The sequence below is a fragment of the Colletotrichum abscissum genome (genome assembly GCF_030869225.1).
Source record: "Colletotrichum abscissum strain IMI 504890 chromosome Unknown Scaffold_1.1, whole genome shotgun sequence".
Taxonomy (NCBI): domain Eukaryota; kingdom Fungi; phylum Ascomycota; class Sordariomycetes; order Glomerellales; family Glomerellaceae; genus Colletotrichum; species Colletotrichum abscissum.
Window position 1 is genome coordinate 1,670,657 of NW_026849987.1, and position 27,729 is coordinate 1,698,385.

The 27,729-nt window shown below is 54.6% G+C and overlaps 9 protein-coding genes across 9 annotated transcripts; 5 read left to right on the forward strand and 4 right to left on the reverse strand.

Moving 5' to 3' along the window:
* Window positions 1-727: 727 nt before the first annotated feature.
* CABS01_00514 (dTDP-glucose 4,6-dehydratase) lies at window positions 728-2,180 on the forward strand (the record flags this gene model as incomplete). Its single annotated transcript, XM_060533895.1, has 4 exons — window positions 728-764; window positions 829-964; window positions 1,020-1,555; window positions 1,612-2,180. 4 exons carry the CDS (start codon window positions 728-730, stop codon window positions 2,178-2,180), a joined length of 1,278 nt encoding a protein of 425 aa, XP_060406409.1.
* A 2,002-nt stretch (window positions 2,181-4,182) lies between these two features.
* CABS01_00515 (uncharacterized protein) lies at window positions 4,183-4,716 on the reverse strand (the record flags this gene model as incomplete). Its single annotated transcript, XM_060533896.1, has 1 exon — window positions 4,183-4,716. One exon carries the CDS (start codon window positions 4,714-4,716, stop codon window positions 4,183-4,185), a length of 534 nt encoding a protein of 177 aa, XP_060406410.1.
* Window positions 4,717-6,468: 1,752 nt separating this feature from the next.
* On the forward strand, window positions 6,469-7,966 carry CABS01_00516 (methyltransferase; the record flags this gene model as incomplete). The annotated part of the gene is made up of 2 exons (XM_060533897.1): window positions 6,469-6,836; window positions 6,943-7,966. 2 exons carry the CDS (start codon window positions 6,469-6,471, stop codon window positions 7,964-7,966), a joined length of 1,392 nt encoding a protein of 463 aa, XP_060406411.1.
* An 801-nt stretch (window positions 7,967-8,767) lies between these two features.
* On the forward strand, window positions 8,768-11,791 carry CABS01_00517 (Pep3/Vps18/deep orange family protein; the record flags this gene model as incomplete). Its single annotated transcript, XM_060533898.1, has 3 exons — window positions 8,768-8,987; window positions 9,068-11,651; window positions 11,707-11,791. 3 exons carry the CDS (start codon window positions 8,768-8,770, stop codon window positions 11,789-11,791), a joined length of 2,889 nt encoding a protein of 962 aa, XP_060406412.1.
* A 304-nt stretch (window positions 11,792-12,095) lies between these two features.
* On the reverse strand, window positions 12,096-12,923 carry CABS01_00518 (V-type ATPase; the record flags this gene model as incomplete). The annotated part of the gene is made up of 3 exons (XM_060533899.1): window positions 12,096-12,244; window positions 12,403-12,805; window positions 12,885-12,923. 3 exons carry the CDS (start codon window positions 12,921-12,923, stop codon window positions 12,096-12,098), a joined length of 591 nt encoding a protein of 196 aa, XP_060406413.1.
* Window positions 12,924-16,798: 3,875 nt separating this feature from the next.
* CABS01_00519 (eukaryotic aspartyl protease) lies at window positions 16,799-18,251 on the forward strand (the record flags this gene model as incomplete). The annotated part of the gene is made up of 2 exons (XM_060533900.1): window positions 16,799-16,990; window positions 17,040-18,251. 2 exons carry the CDS (start codon window positions 16,799-16,801, stop codon window positions 18,249-18,251), a joined length of 1,404 nt encoding a protein of 467 aa, XP_060406414.1.
* A 1,100-nt stretch (window positions 18,252-19,351) lies between these two features.
* CABS01_00520 (AIG2 family protein) lies at window positions 19,352-20,029 on the reverse strand (the record flags this gene model as incomplete). The annotated part of the gene is made up of 1 exon (XM_060533901.1): window positions 19,352-20,029. The coding sequence occupies one exon, from the start codon at window positions 20,027-20,029 to the stop codon at window positions 19,352-19,354; it is 678 nt and encodes a 225-aa protein (XP_060406415.1).
* A 718-nt stretch (window positions 20,030-20,747) lies between these two features.
* CABS01_00521 (uncharacterized protein) lies at window positions 20,748-22,553 on the reverse strand (the record flags this gene model as incomplete). Its single annotated transcript, XM_060533902.1, has 3 exons — window positions 20,748-20,946; window positions 21,005-22,199; window positions 22,268-22,553. 3 exons carry the CDS (start codon window positions 22,551-22,553, stop codon window positions 20,748-20,750), a joined length of 1,680 nt encoding a protein of 559 aa, XP_060406416.1.
* Window positions 22,554-24,053: 1,500 nt separating this feature from the next.
* On the forward strand, window positions 24,054-25,618 carry CABS01_00522 (uncharacterized protein; the record flags this gene model as incomplete). The annotated part of the gene is made up of 5 exons (XM_060533903.1): window positions 24,054-24,293; window positions 24,348-24,384; window positions 24,440-24,510; window positions 24,609-24,985; window positions 25,075-25,618. 5 exons carry the CDS (start codon window positions 24,054-24,056, stop codon window positions 25,616-25,618), a joined length of 1,269 nt encoding a protein of 422 aa, XP_060406417.1.
* Between the last annotated feature and the right edge of the window lie 2,111 nt (window positions 25,619-27,729).

Below are 27,729 nucleotides of genomic sequence, written 5' to 3' on the forward strand. Positions count from 1 at the left end.
CACTCTGCCACAGACTTTTTAAAGGTGGCAGGTATCCAGTTCTCGCCCTCCAGACCTCCGTGCCACTGCTCATCTCAGCCTACTGCATCCATCATCTCGTGAGACGGAACAACAAGCGGCTAACCACAAGAAAATTGGGCTGACAGAACTCCTTGAATTCTCTCTCTCCCTCATACCTATCACCGCCGGTCCTGCCCACTCACTTGCTCCTGCCAATATTTCTCACTACTAGCTACTACCACTACTTTTTCGCGCTGTCAATACGACTGATTCGCCATAGCCACTCCGCTTGGCTCTCACTAACGAACCATCCATCCTTCAACCACCGCGGACCACGTTCGGCCTCCCTTGCCTCAGTTGCGCGCGACTCGGGGTGGTGTGAGTGAGACAGAACAGGGCACAGATCGCCAATGGCCTCGATTTAGACGTGATAGGGATATCCCATATCTGAGGTAAGATTAATTGCCCGACATGAGCGTGTCTTGCGTGTGGGCATCCAGCTAAACTCACTTTTAGGGCCACATACTCTCTCCCTTGAAAGCCCAGCTGGCTTTCCCTACTTGTACTTCAACCTCGCACAAGCCTGACTCGCAGTCGAACCCGAACCTTAAACTCTCTTCGAGCTCCCGACACCGACCAGTCCACACGACTTTCCTCAACCTCTCTCACACGCACACAACCAAACGACACGCCAATTTACAACAGAGATACCGTTCCGACCGTCGAAATGACTCAACTCAACGGCCAGAACCGCGCGCCGAGCAGTACGTTGGAAATCGTCCTTATCAACCCTTATCACCATCCGTGGTTGCTAACCCTCAATCCAAGCCTACAGCAATGGTCACGGCAAGTTCTTCCAGGATGGAGGTATTTGGAAGGAGGCGCCCTTGCTTAAGGGTACCACCAAGTTTGAGCCTCTTCCCGATGTCAAGAACATCATGATTACCGGCGGCGCAGGCTTCATGTAAGTCGCGGTCTTGGCACTGCGGTTGGACCGCAAGCTAACAAAATACCTCAAGCGCATGCTGGCTCGTCCGTCATCTCACTCTCACTTACCCCGACGCATACAACATCATCTCATTCGACAAGCTGGATTACTGCTCATCACTGAACAACACTCGGGTTCTGAATGAGAAGTCAAACTTCACCTTTGTCCACGGCGACATCACCAACCCCACAGAAGTCCTTCACTGCCTGAAGCGGTACAACATCGATACCGTCTTCCACTTTGCCGCCCAATCACACGTCGATTTGAGTTTCGGTAACTCATATGGATTCACTCACACCAACGTGTACGGCACCCATGTTCTGCTTGAGAGCGCCAAGAGCGTCAACATCAAGCGCTTCATTCACATCTCTACCGATGAGGTCTATGGCGAGGTGAACGATGACGATGACGACCTCCTCGAGACCAGCATCCTCGCACCCACGAACCCTTATGCTGCCTCCAAGGCTGCCGCCGAGATGCTTGTCCAGTCCTACCAGAAGAGCTTCAAGCTCCCCGTTATCATCGTGCGCAGTAACAACGTTTACGGACCGCACCAGTTCCCCGAGAGTATGTCATCAAAATACTTGAATACCTATCGAATGATAGCTGACCAACTCGCTCAGAAATTATTCCCAAGTTCAGTTGTTTGCTGAACAGAGGCCAGCCCGTCGTCCTCCACGGCGACGGAAGCCCCACCCGTCGCTACCTGTTTGCTGGCGACGCGGCCGATGCATTTGACACCATCCTCCACAAGGGCCAAATGGGTCAAATCTACAACGTCGGATCCTACGACGAGATCTCCAACATTGACCTCTGCAGCCATCTCCTCAAGGAGATGAAGATCCCCTTCTCTACGACGGACGAGTTCAAGAAGTGGGTTAAGTACACACACGACCGTCCCTTCAACGACCACCGCTACGCCGTCGACGGCACCAAGCTGCGCCAGCTCGGCTGGGACCAGAAGACGAGCTTCGCCGACGGCCTGCGTATCACTGTCAACTGGTACCGCCAGTTCGGCGAGGAGTGGTGGGGTGACATCACCTCCGTTCTCACGCCTTTCCCTGTCGTCCAGGGACTGGATGTCTCTGCGGACCAGGAGCCCGTGGCCGACTCACCGCCTACTCCCGAGTCGAAGAAGAGAAAGGTGATTGATGGTGTCAACGGCACCAACGGCCACTCTGTTAGAGCATAGACCATACTCTCATGAGTGGACGAGTGATTGGGAGGGAAGGAGAGGGGGAATGAACGAGAGACATGAAAATTGACATGAGGAAGGGTGTGCTCCTTCAATTGTTACGATGTAAATCCTTTTAGAGACGTGCAACATGGTCTGGCGTATGGCCAAAGAAAGCTTGGCAAGTTTGCAGAACACACAACACAACAAACACAACACATTTTTCTGGCTCCGGTTTATGGCGGGGGCGTAAAAGGCACACAGTATGGCGGTTCAATCATAGAGAGAACATATGGTCGATGGTCGGCAAATCAAAGCTTTTTTCCAAAAGTCAAGTCCATATTCGATATGCATATGTGATGTGTTGGCTCGATAGCCTTTGTGAGACTTCTTTGATAGTGTGTATGATGACGGGCGACTGTTACCCAGGTAGAGTAGTGGGCCAAGACAACCCATGAAAGTGAGGAAAGGCGTTGCGTTATAGCTCAAAGAGCAATGATCAGGTTACTCGTATCGTTGGGCCCACGTGAAGTTTCTTCTGCTTCTATCCTTTGTCATCTGCATGTTATGCAATGAAGTATGTAATGAACTCTTACAGTCATCATCATCCATTCATAGAATGAAGTTGGTGTCCCCCCCCCCCCCCCCTCTTCTCATGACGACATGTGGGCCAAGGTGTAAGCGAGAGAGGGGGCAGCGGTGGTGGCATGCAGGTTCACACGTTTGATGTTGGTTCTTGTTGGAGAGTGAACCATCTCTCTGGGTTCTTTACTTTGGTACCGAGGCGAGGGGAGGCAACCGGAACAACAGGCATATTGACCTGGTCTAGGGGTATCGTTATTCTGGAATACAGAAGCTCAGATGATGATCGTCTCGAGTTCTTTCAATGGGATAGACAGGCACACTGGCTGCATTGTGTGGTCTGAGGAGGGGGGTTTTCCCACGTGTGATGATGGCTGCGAAGCTCGTGAGCCGCGCCTCTCGGAGACTTTTGGCGACATTCGGCTGTGGATGGTCATATTGCTTTTTTCTTGGTATTCCTTCTTTGCTCGTGATCCTTCGCATGAGGGGAGGGGAGGAGGGGGCTGGACCACGTGTTTTTCATTCTCTCTTTCTGACATGCAGATGCGAGGGGATTTGTTGCTGGGTTCGTTTGATTGCTTTTGGGGTATTCAAAACTTGAGCAAACCAGCCGAATGGTCTGAGAAGGTAACCCTCTTTCTCCCATTTCCACATGTTTCTTGTTACTGCTGTTCTTACTTTTTTCTCGCCTTTCTTTCTTAGGTCCTAGTGTCACTGTTAAATGGTCAATGGACCGTCTGTACGGACAGAGTTGTTGAGAGTCACAAGGGAAAAGGTCTCGACCCCTATGAACGGTACGATTACTCCGCTCTCCCCTCTCTTCTCCTCTTGGGAGGTCGTCAAGGGAAGGAGGGCAAGGCAAGGTAAGGTACCGCGCGAATGGTTCGAGATGGATTTACACCCCGGTCATTCAACTTTCGTTAGTTCGGGATCGGACTTCTCGGAGGCGGAGGGATTCAAACCTGTTCTCTTTGAATTCGAGGTACGGATGGATACCTACCTGCTCCATGAGGTTTGTGTAACCTACCTAGATTGGCAGGATTGGTGATGCCGTGCAGCAGTAGTAGATAGCTCACCTCTCCTTCTTGCGTTGTTCCGGCTTGCTGCTGGTGCCACCGGTGCATATTGAAATACCTATCTAGCTACGAGCGATAGCCATCGGGCTCTTGTCCATCTCCGGACCCCACCTTGTACGGACTTCTTCAATTTTATCGAAGGAGGGGAATTGATGTCCCATCTGGGATTCGATTGGAACATGATGGGCTGGTGGGCTGAAGGTTGGAGCGAACGTCAAGTACATAGCAAGGTACAGGAAAGTCACGGCCGAGGAATAGCCCTCTTTATCGCACAGATTGGAATCTGGGTGAGGGCTGGACAGTACATTTCCCGCTTTCTTGGTGGATAATTCTCGTAGATAGATAATGATCCTGTAAAACTGCTAGACAACGGTCCTTGAGGCTTGATTCGCGTGAACCGCTTGACCCCCTCTCTCTCTCTTCTCTCTTTTCTTCCCTTTGGGTTCCCATCCTCTTCCCCCTTGGACGTGCTTGAGCTTCTGGGTAAGGGCAACATTAGGTGTGGTGTGGGCGGGGGTCCCGGGGGAGGGAGACGACCTAGGTTGATCCACAACGACCCGGACCCATTCATCCCCGAGACCCGGGCCAACCAGAGGTGGCAGCGAGAGACCTGGGAGGGAAAGACAGAGCCCCCGAGGCGCGGTTGTGGGCTCTGAAGTTGTGGTTCGGTGGGGTCTAAGCCCAAGCCTCCAAGGTTCCAACGGCGGGGGCCACGGAGAGGGGGGGCTGTCCCTCATCCTTGGGCCTGGGAGTCCTTGGACGCACCGCGGCGATGGAGAGTTCTGAACGAGTGCCTGTGCGTGGGTTTTCCCTTTTCTTTGAGCCCAGACTTCCGTCCCATGCTGTTGGGAACAATATCGCGGGTGGGAGCCGGAATTGGGGTAAAGGATGCGCATAAGGGTTTGGTATGCTTTGCTTACCAATGGCGAGGAGCAAGTAGCATGTATCGTACTCTCAGAGGTCAAGAGATGAAGTGATGCCAAGGTAGGCAGTGGAGGGTATATTGCAGCTTGCCTGCAGCCTCCGTCTACTACCTCAAGTGCTTAGGTGCAGTAAGGTGCTGACTGCCCGTACCGGCGGTTCCCTGAAGTCGTACCAGTCCTCGTTTCTGGACTTCATTCTAGATGAGGGGAAGAAAACGAAGGAGGCAGATGGTCCATGATAATTTGGTCGACTCCTCGAGCATAGCAGGCAGCCCTATTTATCCAATCCGTGAGCCGCTGGGAATCTCAGTTGGTTGCGAGTACAATCCTTACGTGCCCAGTGTTTCTTCACGACTACAATGTGTACCCTGATGTAGCACACTGACCTTGCATATCCAGCGTACCAATGCAGAGAGCTTGGTGGCTCGAATGTACGAATGAAATCTCATGTCTTTCGCGTCCTGCATGCCGCGTAGGAGTACGTAGGCGTAGAAGCGTACTAGAATTGGAGCAAGAGGTCCAGACGCAACGAAATGATACCTTACCTCGAGCCCGCACCACCATCTCTGGGTCCATTAAGATGCCGTTTTAACGACATGGCCCTCGTCCACTCCCGCAGCTACTGTGCAGTAAGGTATCCAAGCTCGTGTCTCCGTAGTAGTTCCAAGCCAGTCGGACTCTTGGAACAAGAGACTCTCCGTAGTAGGTTCCATTGCTAAGGTAAAGCAACGATCTCCACGGCAGCTCCCACAGTTTCTGCCGCTGTGTCTGTCTACAGTCTAAGTGATTGACGAGACGGACAGTCTATGGAGTACAGTAATGCATTGTATGTATGTATGTATGTATGAATGCCCGTTGGTAATTCAGCAGTGAAAAGAACCCTTGATCGTTTGCCCCGTCGGTTCCACCCACCCCCCCTCGTCCGTCGTCCTCGTCGTCCCGGTCCCATCACCAGCGTCCTTGCAAGTTGCGAGATCCCGGCACCTGTCAGGATTTCTGCACAGGATTAGAGCAATGCACTGGCCAAGGGCACCCGCACTAGGACGTCCTCCCCGGAGCAGCCATACCCTTTCAGTGTTAATCCTACCCGACTGGCAAGTCACGTCGTCGCCTGATTATCCTCAAAACGAACGTCCTTTCCACTACTTCGTACCCCCCTCGAAAGCCTCTACGGAGTTTCTTAAGCCATCGTCCCTCTGCCAGTCCCGCCCTCCCGCGTCTTCCTTTCCAAGAGAGGCCCCTTCTTTCAATCTTCTCCCGCTTTACCGCACTCGGCCTCGTACCATCTTTTCTCTTTTGTTCCTCTCTCTCTCTCAAGTCTACACCAAGGAGCAAAAACACACTTTCCACAATCTGCCCGAGCAATCGCAATCGCGACCACCGATCGGCCGACCGATAGCATCCGGATTTGGCACCAAAATCGCCAGCCCTCTATTTCCGTCCTTTGAGATTTCCGCGAGAACCCACTCCGCCGCCCCCCTTTACTGGCCCTCTACTGCTACCTAATCAACCTCGACGAGAACGACGAAACCCATTCTCCTTTTCTACTCACAGCCGCCAAACAAAATCAACCAACCTCATCCTCCCGGCATCCCGTCGCGGGTCATGACATGACGTTCCGGGGCCGCCGACTAGGAACAGAAAGACCGCGATAGGGACCCTTTCCAACTCAGACCCTTCCCGGGTGGCACAAACGGACGGGACGGGTCTCGGCCGCCGCCGCCCATGGCCAGGAAGCGGCGCACCAAGAAGCGCAACAAGGGAACCAGCACACGACCAGACCCCGCGCAGGGCGCCGAGTCCAGCATGTCCACCACCGACGAGCTCGCCTCCCACTCGAGCGACGGCCTGTCGAGCGGCATGCGCGATACCGGGAGCGCCGCCACCGAGATGACGAGCGTCATGGGCAGCACCGAAGATGGTTCGCAGGCCGGTCTCGAGGCCGACGAGGAGTGGAATTCGCAAGAGGAGGAGGGCATGGAGGTTGACGATGACGATAATTTTTCTGTGTTTGCGCCGAGTCACTACCCTCGACCGAGCGAGTCGCATCGCACCGAGATGCCCTACATGACGTCGCCAAATCACCAAGACATGTGAGTAATTTTCTGGGATGTGTGCTGCTTTTTTTTTCTTCTACACCTTGCAGAGCGCGCCAAGCGATGACGGTTCGGACGAAGGCTGACTAGGAGGTTACTGCAGGTCGTCAACGAGGTCATTCATGGAGCGAGAGTTGGACTACCAGTGGGAAAACGGTCGTCGATACTGCGGATCCCACTACCACCTTCCAAACGATGAGTGGGAAATGTGCCGCATGAGCTTAATCCACAGAGTCTATCTCCACGTTTTCGACGGCAAGCTGAGCACGGTACCGATGGAGAACCCACAGAGGATACTAGACGTCGGCACGGGCATTGGCGAGTGGGCGATAGGCATGGCGGACGAGTTCCCCAACTGCGAGGTCATTGGCACAGACATTTCCGCCATAGCGCCCACGTCAATACCGATGAACTGCTTCTTCGAAGTCGACGACGCCGAGCTCGAGTGGGAGCGCGAGCTCAACTCGTTCGACCTGGTACACTTCCGCCACATGATGGGCGCCTTCCTCGACTGGAATTTTATCTACAAGGAGGCCTTCAAGGTCATCCGCCCCGGCGGCTGGATCGAGCTGCTGGACTGGGACGACCAGCAGGGCTTCAAGAAGTTCCTCTCAGAGTTCCCTCCCACGTCCGAGATCCACGAGCTCTCGAGAGACCTGACGCAGGCGGGCGTCAAGGCCGGGCGGGCGAGAGGCGTCGCGCACATGAACCCGAAGCTGTTGACGGATGCCGGCTTCACCGATATTAAGCTGACGGAGCACACGATACCTATTAATCTCGAGTCGAGCGAGGGCAAGCTGTGGCTGATTGCCTGCATCGACGGCCTGGAAGCCGAGTGCCTGCGGCCGCTCACAAAGTACATGGGCTGGGAGCCCGATCACGTAAAGACGGCGTGCCACAACGTCGCGAGGGAGATGGCGCGCCTGGCGAGGGATCCGATCAAGTCGCATGGTCTCATCGTCAAGGCGCGCGTATTGGTGGGAAGAAAGCCGACGACTGCGGTCACGCCGCCGAGGGTGTACCCGATTTTTAACGACGACGCGGATGAGACGGATGATACCGCGCGTGAGGATGCTTGCAGCAGACACCATGACGATGACGAGTCCGCCATTGAGACGGCGGCCTGAGTTGTCGAATGACCTGCTCGCCTTCACCTTCTTGGTGAGGCGAAGGCAATAATTTTCTGCTCTATCCGGGTGACGAACAGCCCGGGCCTAACTAAATTAGAGCAACCGCTATTACCTTCATGTTCACTTGCATACATCGCAACTTTCACACCGGCAGAAGAGCTTGGCCGGTCATATTTAAAAGCGATCAACAAACTTGCATAGCTCCTGCTTATTTTACCTTACCTTCTATGGAAACCGGACGGGGTCGAGAAAAAGTACCTTGCCTTTCAAAGCGATCAACTGAAGATACTCGTATCAAAATGGGGGATGGCAGGTTCGAGGAGGGCTCGAGGTGCACCATTGTGCAGACCAAAGGGGTCGAGAGATATCCTAGCTACTAGGCAGATTAAGGATAGTCATCGAAATTAAGATGAAAATAGACGAAGCTCTCCATTTGCTGCAATATGCTTAGCTATGTGGTGAAATGAAGAATTCCCAGTGAGGATTGCCGCAGAGGTGCCGAATAAGTTGTGAAATGTCACAACTGAATACCTCGAGCTTGAGGAACTTGAGAGCTCGGTGCTTCAGAAGTACGTACCGCCAAAGCTCCGTTCCCAGGTTGCAGTGGGGGGCCGGCCGAGCTCCCTGCCTATGTCATCCATCCTCTACACCAACAGCGACCACACATACAATCACCAGCCTCCAACGAGTAGTCCACTTTGCGCAACCGCAGCTGGTGCACTCACCAACGCTCGAAGCGAAATCACGATCCCCAGCGACGATGCCCGTATGACCTCGACGTAGCCGCACCTTCGAATCATGGCTTTGAACCCCACCGACGGCTTCGTCGCCGCCGGCAACGGGGTGCTCGACCTGGACGACGCCGCGCTGCCCATGTTCATCGTCGAGCGAGTCCAGCTGCAGTTCTCCATCGCGGCCGACTTTGTCGCCGCCCAGGTCGCGAACAATGTTTTAGTTTTGGCGTTATCCAACGGACGTATTTTGCGCATCGATCTTAATAGACCCGAGGATATTGATGGTGCGTTTTTACAGTCGGACGGAATGACGGTACTTTGCTACCTACGAATAATGGGTTGCTAACCATGAGACTATTCGCAGACATTGACCTCCCCAAGAAACCGGCAGAAGTCGGCGTCATCCGCCGCATGTTTCTCGATCCGACCGCCTCTCACCTCCTCGTCTGCACGGCGCTCGGCGAGAACTACTACCTCCACTCCCAACACAAGCACCCGCGCGCCCTGGCCCGCCTGCGAGGCGTCTCCATCGAGAGCGTTGCCTGGAATCCCTCGCTGCCCACGGCGTCGACCCGCGAGATTTTGCTCGGTGCCGCCGACGGCAACATCTACGAGGCCTCCATCGAGACCACCTCGGAGTTCTATAAGAAGGACATCAAGCTCAAGAACCTGCACAAGCTCCCGGATGGACCGATCACGGGACTCTGGGCCGATACGTTGCCGAAACGACCGGACATGCGGCGGGTCATGATTGCGACGCAGAGCCGGCTGTTTCATTTGGCTGGCAAGGTCGGCAGCGGCCACGACAGCGGAGGGTCGGTGTACACGAAGCTGTTTGAGTCGGAGCAGCCCGTCATTCACGAGCTGTCGCGCGCCTCGGCCGCCGCGACGTCTGCGCTGGTCGTCTCGCCGGATCCCCCTGACCAGAACCCGTACGAGGACGAGGCGCACGAACGGGCCTACGCGTGGCTGTCTGCGCAGGGTATCTTCCACGGGCAGCTCGCCTCAAGCGCCGAGGGCAAAAAGATATTCAATGAGTCGAGCATGCTTCCGCGGGACAAGATTGGTTCGTCTTCTGACGGATCGGGAAGCAAGCGGAAAGCTACGGCGGATTACGTCGAGGCGATTGCGCTGACGCAGTGGCACATTGTCAGCCTGATTGGAGGCCGCGTGGTAGCCACGAATCGCCTGACTGGAGAGGTGGTCTATGACCAGATCGTGTTGGACCCGGGCCAGAAGGCTGTGAGCTTGTCTGTGGATCTGCAGAAGAACACATTCTGGATGTTCACTGCGCAGGAAATCTTCGAGGTCGTCGTCAGGGACGAGGACCGCAATATCTGGCAAATCATGCTGAAGCTGCAACAGTTTGACTCTGCGCTGCAGCATGCCAAGACGCCCGCGCAACGGGAGACGGTAGCGACCTCATATGGTGACCACCTCGTTGCCAAGCGGCAATATATGGAGGCCGCCTCGGTGTACGGACGAAGCAATAAGCCATTTGAAGAGGTGGCTCTAACCTTTATCGACAACAACGAGCCGGACGCTCTGAGGAAATATTTACTAGCGAAGTTGAGCACGTCGAAGAAGGCGGCCGTCATGCAAAGAATAATGATTGCGAGTTGGCTGGTAGAGATCTTCATGGCGAGGCTCAACTCGCTAGACGACACTATCATTACGCAAGCCGAGCTAGCGGACGGCCTCAACCCGGCGCAGTCGAGAGAGCAGCTCCACGCTGTCCAGGGCGAGTTCCAGGAGTTTGTCAACAAGTACAAGTCTGACCTCGACCGGCGGACAGTGTACGACGTGATCAGCAGCCACGGTCGGGAGCAAGAGCTGTTGCACTTTGCCAACGCCGTCAACGACTACAACTACGTCCTGTCGTACTGGGTTCAGCGCGAGCGGTGGCCCGAGGTACTGACGGTGCTGAAGAAGCAGACGGATCCTGAGGTGTTCTACCGGTACAGCACTGTGCTCATGACGCACGTCGCTTCGGACCTTGTTGAGATCCTCATGCGCCATTCCGACTTGAAGCCTCGCAAGCTGATTCCTGCGCTGCTGGAGTATAACCGCAACTTCGAGGGCACCCCCCAGCAGAACCAGGCCGTCAGGTATCTGCAGTATGTCATCAACCAGCTCAACTCCAAGGATTCGGCAGTACACAACACTCTTGTTTCGATATATGCACAAACCTCCAAAGATGAAGCTGGCCTGCTGTCGTATCTAGAATCGCAGGGCGAGGAGCCGAATTACGACCCGGATTTTGCCCTTCGCCTGTGCATCCAGCACCACCGCACGCTGTCTTGCGTCCACATCTACACCAGCATGGGTCAGTACCTGCAAGCCGTCGACCTGGCGCTCTCGCATAACGAGGTTGAGCTGGCGTCTGTGATTGCCGACCGGCCCATGTCCAACCCGCCTCTGCGGAAGAAGCTCTGGCTCGCCGTCGCGCGCAAGGTCATTTCGCAGTCCAACGGCATCAAGACGGCCATTGACTTTTTGAAGCGGTGCGACTTGCTAAAGATTGAGGATCTCATCCCCTTTTTCCCAGACTTCGTCGTCATTGACGACTTCAAGGAGGAGATTTGCACGGCGCTCGAGGATTACGGGCGCAACATTGACTCGTTGAAGAAGGAGATGGACGAGTCGTCGCAGACGGCGACGAATATCAAGGTCGACATCGCCGCCTTGGATCACCGGTACGCCATTGTCGAGCCCGGGGAGAAGTGCTACGTCTGCGGGCTGCCGTTGCTGAGCAGGCAGTTTTTTGTCTTTCCCTGCCAGCACTCGTTCCACTCGGATTGTCTGGGCAAGAGGGTGCTGGAGCAGGCTGGGGTCGGCACGAGCAAGAGGATCCGCGAGCTGCAGGTGCAGATTAGTAAAGGTCTGGTGAATGGTGCCAAGAGGGAGGCCATGATTACGGAGTTGGACTCGTTGGTGGCATCAGCATGGTGAGTTTACAACAGGTTGTCTATTTGCGAGTGACGTATTGCTAACATGACGCAGTATTCTTTGCAGCGAGTTTGCCATTAAGAGGATTAATGAGCCATTTGTGACGCCACAGGATAACCTCAATGAATGGAGGATTTAAAGGGGGTGGGTGTGTGGTGGCCTCTGTGGTGTAGACGTCCGCGGTCTCTTCTTATCTTTGTACATGATAGCAAAAACAAGAACCTTGCATGAGCAAGCGTTGTCTTAATGGCTGCAATACCCGGCGTTTTCAAATTCAAGAGTTTGTTCAGAGCATATCCCGGAAGATCATGGTTTAAGACTACTATATTGATTCTGTTTGTATTGTAACCCGATATCTCGGTTTCGACAACAGCGTAAGTCTTGCTTTGGTGTTGAAGGTTTTGATTTGGATTTGTGATACAGAGACAGGCAGGGGGTTCTTTTCAGGAGCCTGAGCAGTCGGTGACTTGCGTTTGCGAAGTCGAGAGCAGGAGGATGGAGACGATGAGGCCGTAGAGGCCTAGAACCTCTGCGAAGATGAGGATTAGGACCATGCCTGTGTACAGACGCGGTTGTTGGTTCGTGGCTCTGACTGTTGGCTGGGTGTCAGTTACCGTTACGACCTTGCTCTTGTGACCCTTTGTTCCTCGACCGAAGGCCGTAGGGTGTCATCGACAGCGCAGAGTAAACGACACAAGGGGGAGGGGAAAGGGGGCAAGGGAAGAAGTGGGATAGAGGAGAAGCAGTTACCTCCCGCATCGCCAACGATCCCGATCGCGAACCCCGCCGCAAGCCCACACAGGCCGACGCTTATCCCCGCGGCGAACTGCAGGAAGCTCGTGTGCAGGGCCTGCTTCTCGACGAGGCGGTTCGCGATGATGACGGCGGCGACGAGGCCGTAGATGCTGAGGATCTGGGCCATGATGGCGCAGAGGGTGTTCTGCATGAGGCGGTCGGGGCGGAGGACGCCCGCGGAGAAGATTGCGGCGGAGGACTTGGCGGTGCCGTAGGAGGAGCCGAGGACCGTGAAGACTATGGCGGATATGCAGCCCATTGCGCCGAAGAAGGACTGTTTGTCGGTGGTGGTTAGAGGAGGAGAGGGGATGAGAAAGGGGAGGGGGCTTGGAGGGAATGACCCACGGAGTATGATGGACTTGGAGGATGAGGTGCGTTAGCTGCGAGTATTGCGGGATTTGGGACGCTTGGAAAGGGGGGAGATGGGGATGTGATACGCACCAGCGGTCCAGGTTCGCAAAGACGATTTCGTCCATTCTGGTGGCGGTAGTGGCGGGCGATGTGAGGATGGATTGCATTTAACTTTTCTTGTTGATTTAAGCTTATTTGATGCTTAGGGGGCTTTCCAAGATCTGATGAGATGACGGGTAGTTTTACCGGGAGAACGTATGGTCACGCATCACAACTTATATATCATCTACGTTTGGTTGCGTCGAGGAGGCCTACTTCATTCGTCGCCATACTACACACATGCACAGCTTTCAGACTTAGTTGCCTAAAATACGTAAATCAGGCTCAAGGCATACCTATTTCGCGGTACACCTTTTGACTTTCCTTCGCTGAACCACTCACCATTCGCGGTGGCTTGTCACGAACGGGATAATTCCGATCCGATCTTATCTTTTGCACATAACATGTACGGTGTCGGGCGAGAGGTAGCCCTACGCGTGGCACGAATGCTGACTGCCTTACGGATACTTTCAGGCCCTGTGCACTTCCAGCCGTTATGGTGTACCAATGGAGAGACCTACTTTCAACGAGCTGGCTGGAAGGATGCGGTGGCCGCGGATGCTCATGATTGGTTCGTGGTGGCGACAAGATGAGGTGAACCAGACGGGAGCGGCGCGGTCGGCGCCGGAGACCCACCCCAGCCGGCCGGTGCCAGTAATCCGGATTTAGACAACCCACGTGATTATACATGTGACTTTGGAGGATACCGTGCACGGTCCAAGGGGGAAGTGGGGAACACCGTCGCAGAGATGCTTCTTTTCGGGGGATCTCCAGTTCATGATTCGTCCTCGAAGCAAATGGCTGGCAATCCCCTTTCGGGAGGAAACGAAAAAAGAGTGCGGGCGAGTCAGGGGGGATTCTTGCGCGCCGGATGTGCCAGATAGATGGGCGAACTTTGAAGAACGAACGGTCGCCTCCATCTTCGATCTATGACCTGGGTCCTTACACATGATCTGCACCAAGAGCGGTGCTGTCAGGCGGGTTTTGGAGTCCTGACACAGTGACACTTTGAAGTCTCATACTCCATACTCACATACGGAGTAGTATCCTTCTTTTCCTATGCCACGGTTCAAGGTTGACCTTATTTACGGATCCCGTTCTTATTTTTACTCGGCCCGCGGACGGTAGAGAAAAAGCGGACACGCCCACCTAACAAATCCACTTCTCGTACGAAATCATGAGAAATACGACAAATTGGAGAGGCCGACGGAACCGTGGTGGCCTCGTCATCCCTCATTTTCTTTCGGCCTCCTGGAGTCTTGGAGTTCCTGGACGTCTTGCCTACCTTTTGCAGTAGCGCCGGGACTTGGTGCTCTTGGCGCCGGACGCTGCTCGCGCGCCACATCCCGGACCATCGGATCTCGGCATCGGTATGGAGTGGGGGGGAGAAGAGGGAGCGTTTGGACGAAGCGGCGAAGCGCATGTGGTTGGATGACGGGCACTTCCTTTTTAGCTCATTTACGTTCCCTTTCGAATTCCCGTTCCCGCCATTGCCTTACTACACCGTCATGGGAGACTGGTTGACGATTCGAGCCTAAGGCAAGGCAAGGCAAGGCTCGATGGACGGGCTCTTCCGGATTCCCGGAGTGGCGATGAACGCATCAACGCGATCGGGTCTGTCGGCTAGACCAAAGTGAAGATTATGAGGCAGATGATTCCTCACCGCGTTGCGCGTTGCGCAATCCATGAGCCAAGATGCGCTGGTGATGCTACGATCTCCGACGTCAAGAGACGCAAGCAGGAGTTCTTTTCTAGAGGACTGATCAGTGATGCGGCTCTGGCGGCATCGTGTTGCCGGTGCCAGCACTTGTTCTGTATCGTGAGACCTGGATGAAGGGTAAAGGTATGAAGGAGATGTAGGTGTCGAGTGTCGAGTGTCACCAATTTTAGAGGTTACAGTTCTTTTTTGTGTCTTGCTGCGTTCGTCGTCTTACCCCATGCTGGCTCGGACCGAGAGGATGTCTGATTTTATCAGGGAACGCGACGAAGAACACCTCCTCGGCTGGCCTCGAGTCGCAAGTCATATCCGTAGGTCGGGTGTGGCAGCGAGGGCGCCTGGCTGACCAGAGCGTTGGTGAGAAGCCTACAAGGTAGAGAGAGGGACTCCGTGAGCCCGTAGCGATGTTGGTTCCAGAATCCAACGTGTCTGATATTCCGCTAGCTGAGACAGAAAAGGGTTCGCTGTTGGTCGGGGGTTACATTGATGCTCGCGTTTCACATGCAGCCATTTTTACCCCTGCCCAGCTGCTGCAGCGCAACCGCACGACCGCAACCGCAACCCGCACCGCCCTCTTCTTCTGCGCAGCCGCGGTGCGGGAGACACTCACACGACTATTGCGCGCTCTTCCTTCTCCGAGTACTCAGAGCGCAAGTGTGACTCTCACTCTCCATACTACCGTAGACTGTGTGAGAGAGAGGGAATGTGGGAGCAAGGGGGGCTGGGTTGTCTTTCCTTACAGGCTACGGACCTACGGCTACCGGCCCACGCAAACTGCAGAAAAAAGGGCAGAGCACCGCAAAATAAAGGGGACGGGATGCTTAGAAGGGCAAGATGCAAGCACGGCCACGCGTCTTTTTCGACTCCGCCTGACATGGCTCTCACCACTCGCTAGCCTCCCTTCCCTTTCCCCTACCCTTCCTTCCCTTCCCGTTACCAGTGGCAGTGGTGACTGGTGCGTGAGAATGAGAGTCTGTGATACTTGTGATACCTGTGATTCCAATACCCCCCAACCCTGTCGGTGAGAAGGTTTGACCCGGGGTCGTCCCGGGCTGGCAAGTCTGGAGACCGTTCGGCCTTCCCCTTTCTTGTCCAACCATCTTGCACCAATTCGCTGCTCCGTCCGTCGACATCCCTTCCTTCTCACCCTTCTAAGCCTTCCGCTGTAAGCGTGACCAAGTGGTCTCTCTCTACGGAGTACGCTGTAAGTCTCTCTCTCTGTCTGAGTCTCTCTTGAGGAGCAACTCGCTACTCCCGGCCTCGTCCAAACACGCTCAACCCCGGACCCTGTCCGCAACCCCCCGTCAACCCGTCCAGTGCCCCGCCGAGCATGACGACGAGGTCAAGTCTGCGACTGGGTGAGACCTTTTGGACGAGACTGTGGCGCTTGGCAGTGTCAGTTCCCGCCTTGCCCATGGTCCGCGCTGTTGCTGTTTCTATTCCAAGAACAGAGGGGGACCAGAAGTTTGACTTTTGGTACAAAGAAAGACTTGCATCTCATCTTTTGGCCTGCTTTTCTCGTCCAACCGCACTTTTTGGCTCTGCTTCTGCTCTCTTGGCTTCCTCTGTGCTTCCATTGCATTGGACTATCCTGCTCGTGCTTTGCTCTCTACTGCAACTTACTCATCCAAAAGACCACCACCTACACGAGTTGGTATTAACCACTAGACACTCCGAGTCTACTTTCACTTTCTTAAATCCTCCGGATCGCCGGATTTTCCCACTCACTACGTTTACGCGTTGCGCCGAAAGCAAAACGGAAAGGAAAGAAAAAAGGCCTTTGCCTTCGCCTTCCTGTCTCTCTAGTCTGGTTTGGTGGTCCAGTGCCAGCTCACCACTCCCGCCGCCCCCAATTCGTCTTCATCAGCAACGCAAGCTCCGCCACCATCACGGGTGACGAATCCTCTCCCCACCGTGCCGTATACCGAGCCCACTCCCCCCCCGCGAGTAGTCGCCTTCACCGAACTCCGGAATTTCGCAACCGACTATATTTTTCTCATCCTTCTAGTTTTCTTCTCTACCGTCCGTGTTGCGCCATCAATGACTTCATAGCACGACGCCATTCTCTTATATCTACATCCTTCCGGCACCCTTGTCTTGGCGGCCGGTCGACACTCACAGCTTGGATATCGATCTAATTCAGAGTCGTACAACTCGCTGTACAAACACAAACACAGACTCAAGATGAAGTCAACAACATTAATTGCCCTCGCGGCTTCACTACTACCCACGGAGGGACTCGTACTCAGGAAGAGCGAAAGCAGCGCACCAAGGGTGGTTGGATTGGACCTGCACCGCGCGACAATACCGTACACACGCAACAAGAGGGACATGTTGAGGAAGAGAGGTTCAGTGCAAGCGACTTTGGACAATTTGGTAGGTCTACAAACGATGTCTTTTCGGTACTATCTCTAACACTTCCAAGGAAACTTTGTATTTTGTGAACGGCTCTCTCGGAACACCAGCACAGCCTATGCGACTTCACCTCGACACCGGAAGTAGTGATCTCTGGGTTAACACTGCAAGTTCGGCTCTTTGCAAAGGTCAAGGCACGCCATGCTCCGTGTCCGGTACCTACTCGGCCAACGATTCGTCAACCTACAACTACGTCGGAAGCTGGTTCAACATTAGTTATGTCGACGGCTCGGGAGCGACTGGAGATTACGTGACGGATAAGTTCACCATTGGCGGATCTACTTTGACCGACTTCCAGTTCGGTGTCGGCTACACGAGTTCATCCGCGCAAGGCATCCTAGGAGTCGGATACAAGGTCAACGAAGTGCAGGTTGGGCGTGCCGGTTTGGCCTCCTACGACAACCTGCCCGCCAAGATGGTCTCTCAGGGCCTCATCCAATCCAGCGCCTTCAGCTTGTGGCTGAATGATCTGGACGCGAGCCAGGGAAACATTCTTTTCGGCGGAGTCGACACGGAGCGTTTCGAAGGCGAGCTCAAGACCGTACCCATCCAGAAGGAGTCTGGCAGCTACGCCGAGTTCCTCATCACCCTGACAAAGGTGACGCTCGGCTCAAAGACGTTGGACGAAAACATGGCCCTGGCCGTCCTGCTCGACTCGGGTTCCAGTCTCACGTATCTCCCCGACGACATGACCACGACAATCTACTCCATGGTGGGCGCCGTCTACCAGCAAGAAGAGGGCGTCGCCTTCATCCCCTGCTCCACGGCCAACTCGGGCTCCAACATGACCTTCACCTTCTCGGGCCAGCCCATCACGGTACCCATCGACGAGCTCGTGCTCGACCTCGTCGCCATCACCGGCAAGCGCACGTCCTTCTCCAACGGCGTCGAGGCCTGCCTCTTTGGCATCGCGCCCGCCGGCGACGGCACAAACGTCCTCGGCGACACGTTCCTGCGCTCGGCGTACGTGGTCTACGACATTGACAACAACGAGGTCTCGTTGGCGCAGACCAAGTTCAACGCCACGAGCACGAATGTTCTCGAGATTGGCAAGGGCAGCAGCGCCGTGCCGTCTGCCGTCGCCGTCGCGAGCCCCGTGTCCGCCACGGACGGCATCGTCCGTGGAGGAAAGAATGCCGCGCCGTCGTTGGCGCCACTGGCGGCGTCCATCTTTGCGGGGTCCGTTGCCTTTGCGACTGGGTTCTCGCTCTACCTTTTCTAAATCACCAAAAACAACAAACACGCCGCATTCTGTTGGAATGGGTTTCGGGGGAGCTTAATGTTTCAAACGGTCGATTTTTGGCTTCTTCATAGCATTGCATTGCGAGGGCGTTTTTTTGGGGTTCTCATGTTCTACACAAGATGTTCAAGAATTATGGCTGATGTACCTGCATCGAGCAAGGCGTTTTTTCGGATGTGCATTCAACAAGACAGCACTCATTCCTTTTGGAGGAGGTAGGCAGAGAGAGGAGAGCAGGATACGAAAGAGACGGCCGAACAGCCTGAAGCTGTTGAGTAGAGCGATAACCTACAAAGAGATACCTAGAGCCAGAAACTTCGTCAATGATAGTATTGGCTGATTCTTCATCACTTTTCATCGCATTCAATGAAACCATTCTCATGTCGTGATCCCGTATCTAGTGATATTCAGCTGCTCTAACCAGTCGTACCAATCGCTTCCATTCCCTGGACTGTGCACCAACCACGTGCTCCATTCGGACCATTCCTCTTCATCTGATGTCTCTCTCTCTCTCCCTGCGTGTGTGTGTCTCATTTGGGTTCTAAAAAAAGAAGTCTCTTCTCACCACGGAATACCGACTGTCCGGTTTCCAATTGCTGCTGTAGGCCTGTACGCAACCTCCCGGCCTGGCCCCTGACAAAAAGAAAGGGACAACAGTACTCATCACACGCTTCTTGGAGAGAAGCTTGAAAAGGGGGCAGGCTACCCCCCGTTTCCTAGTTGGGGTTTTGCCAAGGCGTTTCTTGACTATGCCAAGAGGTTTTGGAGTGTTTCCTGGGGGATTTTGGCGACGGGATTATGCGGTTGGTCGGTCTTTCTCTCTCTTACGATTGCCCGTTTCTGAGGTGCTGAGGTATGATGAGAATGGTAGGAAGGGGAAAGGGGGAGTTCCTCGGCTTGGGTGTATAGTTTGGGAATGGCGATGGGTAGGAAGCAAGTGCTTCGAGGGGATCGAAATACCGCTCGCGAGAGTCGGATCGTGAAGCCCAGGGCCCTGTCCAAGTTTTCTTGGGTAGGCTGTACGGGGAGATCGTGCTTTTTGGCGCCGTCTGATCCCAGAGCAGGACGAATGCTTAAGACACTCAAGAAATTTCGAGAAACGGGTCCTTGATGGTCTTGGTATCCTCTTCCGAAGAAGCAGCAGCAGCCGGGATATAACCCCGAATCACGTCATCGACATATCCCCGCGGCAACCCAAACCTCTCCGTCGCCTCGTCGACGCCGCGGTTCATCCGGTCGACGTACTCGGCCCGCGGCGTCGAGGGTTCCGTCCGCTCGGTGTCTACGTAGACTAGTGCCGTGACGTTGCTGCCCGGTGCGAGACCGGCGGCGGCAGAAGCGGCGCCGATGCCTTTGGAGGCGAGGTTCGCGATGCTGACGGCGAGGTCTTGTTTTTGGTAGGCGTGGGGCACGCCTTCGCACCTGTCGAGGGTTGCTTCGTCTCGGGGCGGGAGGGCGTAGAGGACGCCGTAGACGCCTGGAGCCGCTGAGGGCGGAGCCGAGGGTGGAGGAGGAGGCGCGGAAGCTGAGGCCGGGTCCGTGGTCGGTGCGGCGGCGGCGTCGGCATCGGCGAGGTACGCGGGATTTACGGGGCCGTTGGGGACGACGTTGGCGTAGCGGCGGGCGTTTATGATGAATGTGTGATCTGGGAGGTGGGCTAGGCCGAGGGGTGTGGAGGCGGGGCAGCGGAGGGACATTTGGGTTGGGGAGAGGTTGGAGCCGTAGGCGAAGTAGAGGCGAGGGGGGTCCGGTGAGACCATATCGTTCGTCGGCTGTGACTGAGATGGTGTCCGAGATGTTGTGGGTTGGGATGTTGGCGGGCGTCGGTCTTTCTGACTGGTGAGTTGGGCTTGAGGGTTCCTTGGTAGTTTGGGCTGCTTGCGTATCGTGTTTTTCTTTTCTCTTCTCTTCTTATATTCTCCCAAGAAGGTAATCGCTAATGGAGTACAAATTGGTATCGATTTGGATATTGCAAGTGGGAGGTGATGAGCGTCCCCAATTTATGGCGAGATGGCTGAGACTTAGGCAGCTAGCACGCCACAGGTCGATGCTCGATGGTCTCAGATGCGGATGCGAGGTGGGGGGAAAGAGGACACTGGAGGATTCGACCTGCCTAACTTCATATAAGCCATCACACTGGTCTTGTTTTTTTGACGAAACCTTTTCGTTTCCACTGTTGCCTGCAATCGCAGTCCTTGATTCTCATTTCAGACTTGTTTCTATTCTGAGTTTCCGGTTCGGAAATTGCTACAGTTAGACATACCTCTACGGAGTTTTGGGGGAGCACCTAAATCAGCCCAGTTCCGGGCCGAAAGTGGGACCGGAGACACGGCACGGCACGGTTTTAGCGGCATAAGTGCCTTACATCTTCATTAATTAAGCATTATCTACTAGTATGTATCCGTACATCACTCATAGAGCCTCCTCTCTCATTTTCATGCATAATTTCGTCAACGTTAGAAACGAGAGGCCTTTAACCTATGACGAAGCAATGATCTCGGCAGCCTGCTCGGCGAGGGCGTACACCGCGGCCTGGATGTGAGCCGTGATGATTGTCGGGAACACGGAAGCGTCCACGACACGGAGGTTGCTGACACCCTTGACGCGCAGATCGCTGTCTACGACTTTGCCCATGGCGCATGTGCCCATCGGGTGGTACGTGCCGCTAGAAGATAACCTGTTAGTTTCGAGGGCTGAGAAGTGTAGCACATCCAAAGGTCAGGTAGTTCACTTACATGACGGAAGCACGGATGCGCTCCTCGATCTCCTCGTCCGTCGACTCGAGCGTAAACGCCTTCAGGCCTTCCGCCGGCGCCTCAGCCTCGACGATCCCCTGGCTCAGAGGCGACTCGCCGCCAATCATCATCCGCGTCATTCGGCGGATCGAGTCGCGCCACACGAACCGGTCAACCTCGGAAGCGAAGAAGTTGGGGTCGATGAGCGGGGCCTCACTCGGGTCCGCGGAGGCGAGCGTCACGGAGCCACGGCTCGTGGGGTGCAGGCCGACGTTGGCGGTCGTGAGGTAGGTGCTGTTGGAAGGGAGCGCCGGGTTCGTGTTGACGTAGAGCACGAACCCCTCCATGAGGGTGCGCTCGTTCTTGAGGAGCGGGTGCGTCGCCGGGTCGGGTGCGGCGCCCTCTTCTTTGGTGATGGCGGCGACGAGGCCGTCCTGGTCTTCCACGCCAAAGGAGGCGACAAAGTTGTTGGGCTGGCCGAGGCCGTACTGCGGCTGGAAGAAGAGGGTGTTGCCTGAGTCGACGGTCGAGTTGCGGTACTGCGGGGAGAGGCGCCAGTTGTAGGTGAAGAAGGGGTGGTCGGCAAAGTTCTTGCCGACCTCGGGCGCGTCGAGCTTAGTTTCGATACCGTGCTTGGCGAGTTCGTCGGACGGGCCGATGCCGGATAGCATCAGGAGCTGCGGCGTGCGGTAGGCGCCGGCGGCGGCGATGACCTCCTTGCCGAGGATCTCCGTGCCGTTGGCGAGGCGGACGCCGGTGGCGACAAGGGTACCGGTGCTTGAGCTGTTGTCATTGCGGAGGAGTATCTTCTCGACGAGCGTGTCTGTCATGACCGTGACGCCGTCGAGGGGGTAGTACTCTGACGCGATCTGACGGACGCCGTTGCGGCGGTTCTCTGCAATCTCGCCAAAGCCGAGGTTCTGTCCGGCGTTGGCGTCTAGGCCCAGGAGAGCCTTGACGCCGACGGACTCGTACGAGGCGTAGACGGCGTCTCTGAGGGGGTAGACGCGGCCCGTGACCGAGGGTACCTCGACCTTGAGGGGTCCGTCGTACCCATGCTCGTCGGCGTTGACGTCGGTCCAGTAGGCCTCGGACCGCTTGAAGAACGGCAGCTGGCTGTCGTAGCTCCAACGGGAATCGTTGGCCAGTTCGGCCCACTCGTCATAGTCGACGCGGGCACCACGCATCCATCCACCTCAACAAGGGGTCAGTATTTTCGGATGCACTTTTTACCACAGAACAAACTCTGGGGAGTTGACTTACATGTGTTGATGAGGGAGCCGCCGCCGAGACCCTTCCCAGCAGCGCTCTGAATCATGCGGCCGTTGAGCTGAGATTGCGGCGTGGAGTAGTAGTTCCAGTCAAAGTCCCCCGCGATCAGGTTGGTCGAGTTGACGTAGAGAATGTCCGTCCGGCCAGCAGCACTGGAACCGGCCTCGATGACGAGAATCTTGGCCGTGTTGTTAAGCGCCAACAGTCGGCTCGAGACGACGGAGCCGGCGAGGCCGCCTCCGACGACAATGTAGTCCCAGACGTCGGTTGGCAGCATGATTTCCTGATTTGTGTGTCGTTATGCAGGGCAGCGGCACGTAAAACAGGATTCGACGCAAAGATTCTGAAAAGGGAAAACTTGGCGCAAGTTGTGATTGATGCTGCAGATCGGGAACCGGGAGGCTGGGACTGCAGAGTGTGTGACGAGCCGTTGCAGAATGCAATGCAGAGAGAATCGGGCGTAGTAGAGGGACGAAGAGAGAAGACCTCACACACTCGAACCGGACAGACGCCGCAGCCGCTTCTCTTTTAAGAGCAGACGCATCGGGAGATATCACGCACACATCGCCCGTCAGCATCGTCCTCCGAGGCTCCGTTCTGCGGCCGTTGCGGAGACTATTGCCATGTGGAACTCGGCGCAATTTTGGGTATTTCGATATCGCAAGAAGAAAATGGCCAGGGCCAGAAGGTGGCTCGGGTACGGCGGGTGAGCGACATCGACAGATCAAGAGGTTCTCCCCCATTGCCCTCCCGTTGAAGGGGATCCACCAATATTCCTCCTCCACGGGGAACCTTTCCGGGCCAAGCTCTGTCGTTATCCTCTGACCAGGTTCCTGACTAGTTGACAGAGGCCTCTGAGTGGGCTCATCAGTCGATTGAGTGGTGTTGGATGTTCAAGGATCCGGAGTTGTGGGGTTTCTTTCGGACCAGGTTACCGAATGCAGAGACGACTTGTTTTGCGGCCCGTCATCCCCTGTTCCCTACGACGCGGTCCGCGGATAGGGTTAATGTGATGATGGGACTTGGCTGGTCGATCGACGTAAACTGAGTTTACGATATGCAATGGGTCTACGGAGTACTGCAACTCTATGGAAGCCGTAAGCATATTCCGACTTCGTCAGCGGACAGACAGAACTAACGTCTGTTATGCTTGTTCTCCAAACGTAGTCTCGTTGGTTTGAGATAACTCGACATAGCCGTCTCCTTCACCTGGATTAGCGCGGCTCCATAGCACTTTTGGAGCGGGCCCTATTTCAATATCCCAGCTTCATGCAGAGTGCAAGCACAGGAAGTACGAGAGACTCTCGATCTTTGTATCGCACAATCGTATCACCATGTGGGAATTTTCGCGCCCCGTCTACATGGTAGACCTCTTGCGTTATCATGAATTTGTGATATCTCATCATTGCCACGCGGGATCCCAGTGCGCCCGCCTCCCGCATGGCCCATCGGCCGGTGAGCCATGACCATAACCTGGGTTGGTTTCGGGGGTGCCTAAGACGAGGCCTGTTGGACGCCCCTGTCAAGTAGGTCTTTGCTTTTTTTTTCACCCCTTCGTACGGCTAGAACCTGTGTCTTGACTCGATCATGCATATGTTCTGTTCGCTTGAAGAATGTGGATCACTCGCTGTGCCGTTGCGGAAAGGAGGTTGACGGATATGTTAAGCCATTAGGCTCCCCCGTTCCGTCTGGTGCGGCGTCTGCGGTATTAGTTGAAGACTAGATCTCCAGCCATCATATTCGCCCTGTCGTGCGAGACGACACCCGACACGAATCCATGATGAGAATCAGCGGTGCGCTCTTTGCTCGTCTAGCCGTACCGACAAACGCTACCGTCCAACCAGAGGATGTTATCCAGACCGAGATCGTGCCCCTTTCCGACAGAGCGGTTCCCATTGTCGTCGTCAATGTGCTACTGACGTTTGCCACAACACTATGGACGGGCATGCGGTTATACAGTCGGCGGAAGAAGGGACAGTCATTTACCATTGAGGATTTCTTGACTGTTGTTGCTCTGGTAGGACACGACGTGGTTGCAAGTCGTATTCCAGGTGTATTGACAACATAGTAGATCGCCTTCTATGGGCTAGTGGCCTGCAATTTTGTTAGTGAGTTGGACCACAAAGTCTTGCAGAGCTGAACTATACTAAAAGGTGGTTCTAGTGGTCTATCTTGGAGGAACTGGGCATCACTACTTGACCCTCCAGCCATATCACGTCGAACGCATGTCAAAGGTCAGCCTACAAAGATATCCCCGTGTTGCCCCTGATTTCTTTTCTGTTGCCTCTCCTGAGAGCCTCAACTAACAACACGCCTCTCGGGGACAAAACAGGCCGCATACGGTGTCCAAACCCTCTTCGCCATCTGCCTCGGCTTCATCAAGATCGGCATCACCCTCATGCTCCAGCGCGTATTCTTCGTCCAGGGTTTCAAGATCGCGGCCCGCATCACCACGGGCCTCTGCGTCTGCTGGATGCTCTTCACCATTCTCATTGGCATCTTCATCTGCCAGCCCGTGGCCATGAACTGGAACCCGGCGACGCCCGGCGGCAAGTGCGGGGACCAGAACGCCGCCTTCGCCGCCGTGGGCTACTTTGACCTCGCGACGGACCTCATCATTCTAGTGCTGCCGATACCCATGGTGTATAACCTGCAACTGCGGTGGCCGCACAAGGTGGCTTTGTATATCATCTTTGGCGCAGGCGCTCTGTAAGGGAATCCCCAGCTTCTTCATCTCGCCCTCACATTGTTATGCTAGTATATGGATAACTGACCGTGGCCTGTACGAACTTCTCTAGGACCATGATCTTCGCCGCCCTACGATTAAAGAACGTCTTGACAATGGACTTCACGGACGTGACATACTCCCAGGTCGGCGTCGTGCTGATGGGAACTCTCGAGCCCGGCGTCGCCATCATAGTCTCGAGCAGCCCCCTCCTGAAACCGATATTCGATGCCACCGTCGGCCGCTTCTGGTCCCTACGCGGCACACGCGGTGCCACAACGAGATCCGGCGGGGCAGGGGCGGCCTCTGCCAAGCCGAACACCCTCCAGACGATTGGCCAATCCGGGCTTCTCGGGTCGAAACTTTCTAGAGGCGGGGGAGGGAGGTTTAGTCAGATGCACTCGACACACAGCGACGATGATGACGATTTGGAGCTGGATAGGTTGCGAGAGAAGAGGCATAACGTGGCCGTCATGGCGGCCAGCGGGAATCCGTCGGAGGATAGCGTGGCGAGGGACTTCAAGGGGAGAGGGGACGATGCTTCGGGCTCCGAGGTTGGGATTTTGGTGACGAGCAAGACGAGTGTTGTGAGCGAGGCTAGGGGGAAAGGGTTGTAAGTTCTAGTCAATGCTCACGTCCAAATTATACTACGGCCATTTACTGCTTCACCCTGGCTGCCTGAGATATTGACGTTCGTACTGAAGCGGTGCCAACGGTACACTATATCATGGACGTCTTGAAAAGGCCTATCTGCGTGTTGAATGTTTCGAAGTGGCTTGTGGTCGTTCAAGAATGCTTTAACAGCCGTCAAGTATCGCTGATGAAAAGCTGAAGGTCCGGGTACAAAGGTTCTGGGCAACAAAACCTCAGGAAGACGCAAATAACATGAAATTTGATCTGTAGAAAGTCATGAATCTAGCACCGGTGATGTGCCTAGTCCTCAGGGAAGCTTTCTCGATCCCCATAGCGGGCCTCTTCTCTTCTCTTAATGAGTACGATTCCGGTTGGTGAACTTATACATAACGAAAGGGACTAACGATGTGGTCCGCGTATCGACAACTAATCAAGGCTTAGAGCAACGGATTTGTGGTTCAAGTTCCTGCTATTGAACTCAGTGCTTCCTTCAGCCATTCTTGGGCAGGGCGGTAGACGTTAGCTTCATTCAAATATATCTTGATCTTTGTACACGGTTTCAGTCAGAAGTCGTTCACTGGGTGAGGCATTCTGAACAGTTTCTTTGGCATAATTGCTGTTACACAGGTCTGTAATCCATTGATGAGAAGAAGGTGTGACTTCTTCAATGTTTACCGCCATGAACAGGCATCCTTGGATCGGCAGTTGCGGGCACACGCAGAGACCTTGAGGGTGCTGGATCAGGAGGAGAACGTGGAGCCGCCTACGGGTACAGAGTGAAACTCATGATGTGACCAGTCTCGTGAGTTCGGCCAGCAGTCTCGTAAGTTCGGCCAGACAAAGCCAGACAATGATTAGATGATCGAAATACCACCGTTATTGGCGGTGGCTATTTCATGCTCGCTGAGTTCCGCTTCTATATGGTCTACTATAGGGAGAGATGCGGTGGAATTTCCGTCTTTTCAGTACCTACCTATATCAACCTCTCGGTTTCATGACTGCTTTGAAGTCCTACCATGACCTTAAATAATGTCTTGCATGCAAGCAGACATGTATTCATCTAGGGAGAGAAGATGATTTGTGGTGACGAGCTGCAGCACGGTTTCCTGAGTCCGCTTCCGACGACCCTCCATTACACCCGATTCAGAGGCAACGCCATGACAAACGTCTTCCAGTCATTTGTCCATGGTAGCGCTGAATCAACCACGAGGGTAGTATTCATTGCAAATGGTGACCACCTCCTGAAATTCGCTTTCAAGAAGATCTGATATGCTGGTCCTTGGCACCAAGAAGACGGCCTCGGCGGCTAATCGAAGAGAACAACAGACATGCAGCGCGGATCATCACCTTTCTGTTTGATGCTTCGTCTGGTAATCCTTGGCGTAGGCGGTTAACATTGGCTTTCTCTAAATCATTGTCTGTTATCGTTCTGTGTTTTGAATATCTCTCGTGACAAACAAAAGAGGGTGGCTGTCCACAACTATGGTTTCTTTGATGCGAGGTAGTACTATCTCAACCATGTTCATCGTCAATAGCATGTGAATATCTACACTTCGGGATGCTGCTAAAAAAAAGGTGAGGCCTTCAAAACAGCTAGGGGTTATACCTATATAAACAGCATGACATAACAGTCAAGTATCCTGTCCAGCGAGCTTTCACCACCTACGACACAACTCACAGTCCCAGACCAACACATCCGACATTTACTCGAATCGCCGCGCCTTTGCCAGAATGTTTCAGCCTCCATTCAAAGATGATTCTGTGAAGGAGACATCCGGAGATCTGCCCAGATTTCCAGAGGATTCCGGAGACAAGCCGTATGCCGGAGAAAAATGGAATTCTGTCGGGCAATTAGGCGTATGGGCACCACTACCTGCGAATGAGACAAATTATGCACTCGAAGTCAAGCATCGCGAGAAAGACCGCAGGCCAATCGTGATTTTATACTTCAAAAATGACGAGAAGAATAAGTACGAACCACAAAGCTTTGCCTGGCTCGAGCCACTCCACGAGAACCCTCCAGAAACAGGAAAGGACGAAATGTACAACCATGTTTACAGCAAAAGTCTATGGCGACCCCTAGAAGAGGCAGACG